A 5,515-nucleotide genomic window follows, 5' to 3' on the forward strand; every position below is an offset into this window, starting at 1 on the left:
CTGTACAACGAGAGTTGGACGTAGATGCTCTCTGAGCTCTTTCTGATCCTTTCTGGGTACAAGCTTTTCAAGGGAACTGGGTTTGGGAAATATATATAATAAAGTGGGAGCAGAGAACCTTGCTCTTAAAAGGAAAACAGGGAGCTGAGCCCGACTGCGTTAACACTGCCCACATTCAGTAATCCCCCTTCTCTTCAATCTCTGATTCTTGCATGGTTCCCTCCTAGACATTCCTCACCTCTGGGCCATTTAAGCAACTTCCCCCGCAGCCCCGAGAGCCTACCTCGTAGGATGGGAACGACACGGTTTGCGTCACAGGGGTCTTGGACATCACGTAACAATGCGCAGGGGAGCCCCACCCCCAGGACCCTCCGCTCCCGCTAGAATAGTTCTTGAAGGCTGACTGAGGTCGTTAGGATGGCACGCTTTCGCGCGTGTTCCCTGAGTCTGGAGAAGAACTTCGTTTTGGATGGAGTGGCCGTGAGCACCATGGCCCGCACCTATGAGCACGTGAGGCCCAAGCTCTGGTCGGCGATTCCGCCCTACAATGCGCAGCAGGACTGCCACGCCCGCCGGTACTTCCGGAGCCGCGTGGTTCCGCCCATCTTGCGGAAAACTGGTCAGGTACAGTAGCGCCGTGGAGGACCCTACCCGCAGAGCTTTGTGCCCGCAGAGCTTGGCCCTCGTGGCGGGGCCGACTTCCCAGATCCGGGCGTCTCATGGCAGCGCCCTCACCACCAGGGAGGCTCCCCGACTCGCACCCTCTCAGTTTTCTTAATGAAACCCGGGAACTGGCGGAGGCGGGAGACAGGTGTTGAGCGCAAGCTCACTGAGCTCACAGAGCCACCTTCCACGCCTGAACTTGAGAATGATTTCATTTTGGGTTTCTGCAAGCCTCTGCCAAACAAATGGGTTTCGTTGTCCTTTTTGGCATCACGGATCCACACTTTGGGGTGACCTCCCGCCGCAAATTCTCAAAAAGCCCGACAGTCGGTAAAAAGACAACCTACCTAGGCGAGGTGCCCTCGGTCCAGTGACGTCGTAGTTCAAGAGGGCTCGCTCGCTGCGACCTCCTATGAGCTGACTGGAAGGAAACCTCCCCAAGTTCTGCAGCCTTCGCTTCTCCCCAGGCATTTTCCCTCGTGGATGTTGCCCCTCCCCCGCAGAGTACTTCCCCGGGATCAAAGATTCTGAGGCTATTATAGGCTCGGCTCCATTTTTTTCCAGCACTTTTGCTTCCAATATTTGTGTCTATAATACACGTCAGTGACTTAGGGAGAGGAGGACTTAATGCGGGTTATTCTGTGAACAAATCTTGGGAGCTTTTGTGGTCCCGGGTGTTAGTGTGTGCGCACGTGTGTTCAGTACATGCATATGGACACACACACCTGTGTGTGCCATGTTTGTGTGTGTTTGCTGTCTACTCATGTAGTTTTTATAGCAGAAGGAGCCAGAATCTGGGGGAAAACTCGAGAGTCTAAAAGCTTGAAAAATAATGTGGGGTACACACTTTTGAAATTTTCTACGTTCCATTTTGTAAGTATTCTTTAATCGTCACAGACACCATTTGTGGTAGGTATTATTTTCATTTAAATGAAGATCATGTTTATTGAAACTTTAGTATGCCAGGCCCTTTATTTGAAGGCCCTTTATATCTCACTTAAATTTCAAAGCAACCCCCCATTTTACTGATGAGGAAATTGAGGTCCAAAAAAGCTGTGTCATTATCCTAAGGTCACACAGCTTGTTAGGGGTAGAGCTGGAATTAGAACCAGTCTCTCTGGTGTTAGACATTGAGCCCTTAACTGCCAAGCTACACTGCCTCTCACTGAAAGGCAAGTCACTAAGTATATTTAATCTGTCTGGCCCTGTTACCCCTGGCTGTGACCTCTCCCTCCCTCCATCAAGCCCGGAGGCAGGGGTTGGACTGTGCATCTCTCCGCATCATGACTGATGGTCTTCTGCATTTTCTCCCTCATTCTCAGGATTATGGCGGTACAGGAGGGGATGGCTGGACAGTGGAATATTTCCAAATCTTCGGGCGAGAACAGAGATACCTCAACAGGAGAAACTGGTCAGGGGCAGGCAAGTGCCACACCTCCCTTTCCAGTCTCACCATGGTCCCACCTAGGAAGAGTGGTGTGCATTCCACAGAGAGAGAAACTGGGCCATAAAGAGACCTGGTTGGGGGAAGAGACCCAGGGTCTCTGCATCCTCTAGCTCTTCTTCTTATACGTGAGCAGATGGTGTCACAGAGCTCCCTAATAGTTCTGGAGCATTCGCTGTATGTCAGGTGCTTTTTACCCTCAGAGTATCCTCAGGTTACAGCCAGGGAAATTGAGGTTTAGGGAGTTAAAATGATTTGCTAAGAAACGCTGAGCTGGGGTTGGAATTCTACTCTTTGCAAGGAAGGCCTGTGTTCTTCTCACTGCTCCCAGAGCAGGCTGTGTCCTGCTCACTCTCTAGGCCCCATTTAGCAGCAACAGGAAAAGGGAGAGTTGAGACCTGTTCTTCTGGCAGGGTGAACCGTCCTCCCACCCCAACTCCACCACCCTTTGGCCCCAGTCTAGTCACATGTCCCCTGGCACCATTGGCCAAATTGAGCTCATCCATTTTCTCCAGCTGGGTCAAATGCAAGGGTGAAATTTTCTCAGTTCTCCTGGCAGCAAAGCAAGTTCAACCAAGCCCAGAAATTTCTGGCCCTTGCCATCCTAGTATGTACCATTCACGCTCCCCTGCATGCTATTCCTAGTATGAGGTTTGGTTTCCAGGATGCCATCTGTCTCTCTCCACCAACCCTTGGCTTTTCAGGATTGAGGGTTCAGCTGGGACATGGGAGCACAGTGACTATACCTGGATTGGCCCCCTATACCAGCCCAGTGGGAGTGAGGAAAGCAAAAGGGGGCTGAATACAGGCTCAGGCCTCTCTCTCTGTCCCACAAGGGCATTCCATCCAGCAGGTGACCGGACATGACCATTATAATGCCAATCTGAAAGCGACCCCGGGGTTCAATGGTCAGTTTGGCTATCGCCGGAACACCCCAGCCCTCCGCCAGCGCCCATCTGTCTTTGGAGAAGTCACCCAATTCCCTCTCTTCTAACGGCACCTCTTCTCTTCACACTCCTCAACCTGAATTTCTAAGATGTGTACATGGACTCTCAGTGTTATTTTACATTAAAACTTTTGTGTGTGTGTCTCCAAGTGTGCTGTTTCTTCTTTGAGGCTGGTGGAGGGGGCAAGCTAGTTTCTCCATCCTCGGCTTCCCTACCCTATGGAGGAGGTGGGAGGAGAAAGGGCATCTCAGGCTGTGCCCTTAAACTCCATGCAAACGGAGTGCCAGGCTTGAAAGGAGAGGCCTCAGGTCTCCCCTGCAGCTGTGATAAGGAGGAACGACACTACTTAAGCCCTCATCCAAGCTCTTCCCAGGCATCGGGAAGGCCCAGGTCAGAAGCTGGCTACTGTTTCCATCAAGAACGGAGCAGGCAGCGCGGCCACAGGGATTGGCGTTGGTTGCCCTGAGAAGGAGTTCCTGATTTTCCTGAGTCATCCCATCCGAGAGAACTGACATCTTCCTTCTTCCCACCTCAACTCATCAAGAGGCAGGGGACGATCAGAGTGTATCTGGGGCCGAGGATTCTGACACAGTAATACCGTGTATACGGAAACTTTCTCTACTAATGCTATGTCAGCTTCCTTTTCAGCTAGTTGACAGCGTATCATTTTTCAAGTGCCCCACCCAGTTTATTGGTGGCCAAGAGGAAAACCAGAGCAGATGATGGATAGAAAAGGAAGTGGAGCTTTAGAATACAAAGCTTGCCAGAATTCCAGAGTGGGTGGAACTTGTTCGTATTGAATCACCATAAGTGGACAAGGAAGAGAGTCCCAGTAGGCCATGGGGTTATAGCTCAGAGGTAGAGCATTTGACTGCAAATCAAGAGGTCTCTAGGGCTTCCCTGGTGGCGCAGTGGTGGAGAGTCTGCCTGCCGATGCAGGGGACACGGGTTCGTGCCCTGGTCTGGGAAGATACCACATGCCGCGGAGTGGTTGGGCCTGTGAGCCATGGCCGCTGAGCCTGCGCGTCCGGAGCGGAGAGGCCACAACAGTGAGAAGGCCCGCGTACCACCAAAAAAAAAAAAAGAGAGGTCTCTGGTTCAATCCTGGTTGCCCCCTCCCTTCCTCCTTTATCCTTTTACTTCCATTAAGTGGAAGTGAGTAAATATTTCTTCACTCCCAGCCCCAGGGTCACTAGAGAAGGAAGACAAGAATTCTCAACGATTCTTGTTCAGAAGTACTAGTTACTCTCACATTCTAAATGACCACTGAGAACAGATCCCTGGAGGACTCCCTTGGGCTTCAATTAAGACAAAGTCCATGAGGAAATTCTTAGTCTAAGATTAGATCTGAGCGCTGTGAACACAATTTAGCAATATGATGTATGACAGAGTAAAGATAAAGACATTCGTACAACATGTATTGGTGAGAGCCTAGTACACGCAAGGCTGCTGTGAATTAAAAGATGAAAGAGGGCAGCTGTCCTCAGGGAGCTTTCAGTCTAGTGGAAGTTGACACATCCACACACAGCCATCAGAGGAAGACCACTCTGTAGCTCAAGAAAGAGATACCTTTTAAAAAGACCTATTCAGGGACTCTCACCTTTTAAAAAGACCTATTCAGGGACTCTCCTGGCGGTTCAGTGGTTAAGGCTCAGTGCTTCCAACGCAGGGAGTGTGTGTTCAATCTCTAGTTGGGGAACTAAGATCCCACAGGTGCTGTGTGGCTAAGAAACTTTAAAAAAGACCTACCCACTTTTTCTAGATATCATTTAGAAATCCAGCTCAGTCTTGTCCCTGCAAGTGTCCACTGCTTGTGCCAAGAACGCTAGGCACATCTTCAGGACAATTCCTCAGGTTTGAAAATGCCAAGTGGAAGCATTTGATTGGCCGAGCCATGGTCAGACATGCATGTCGTTTTCCTCCAGGAAGGGGACAAGGTGGTCTTGCCTCACCAGGTTTGACAACATGAGATATTACCCCAGAATTGGAGGGGTGGGTGTTTAGATGTAAAAATGAATGCATCACCACTACACCTTTTTTCCTCCTTGAAGAAAGTACTGTAAGGAGAGAACATGATAAGTTATAAATTTCAGTCCTGGCAGTCAAAGGTTTGCTTTCTCACACCCCTTTATTTCCCATTTGCTAAAATTAATTAAATCAAAATTTTGTATTTTTAAGGCGTGTTCACATTTTATCATGATCATGTAAATACTATTTATTATGGAGTCTATCCATATATACTGTGATAGTATTTCCTTTCTTGAAAACTTTTCTGAAGAAAATTACCTCATTTTCTCATTTGTGTATTTTTCTTTGTGCCTATTGGTAATTTGAACTTCAACAGCCTCACAGTACAATTATTCACCTGCTCCAAACCTACCAAATTAATTTTTCAAGGCAGTCCTCCTGACACCCTCCATCCTTCTGTTTCAGGCTGTTTAGACCTGCCACCCAGTTTGGG

The 5,515-nt window shown here is 49.2% G+C and overlaps 1 protein-coding gene across 1 annotated transcript; it reads left to right on the plus strand.

Annotated features, from left to right (window-relative positions):
- The first annotated feature begins 385 nt into the window (after positions 1-385).
- Positions 386-3,197, plus strand: SPMAP1 (sperm microtubule associated protein 1). The gene is made up of 3 exons (XM_081219200.1): positions 386-624; positions 1,986-2,085; positions 2,944-3,197. Exons 1-3 carry the CDS (start codon positions 418-420, stop codon positions 3,099-3,101), a joined length of 465 nt encoding a protein of 154 aa, XP_081075326.1. The 5' UTR covers positions 386-417; the 3' UTR covers positions 3,102-3,197.
- The last annotated feature ends 2,318 nt before the right edge of the window (positions 3,198-5,515 follow it).

The sequence above is a fragment of the Mesoplodon bidens genome (genome assembly GCF_964165515.1).
Source record: "Mesoplodon bidens genome assembly, chromosome: 19".
NCBI lineage: Eukaryota > Metazoa > Chordata > Mammalia > Artiodactyla > Ziphiidae > Mesoplodon > Mesoplodon bidens.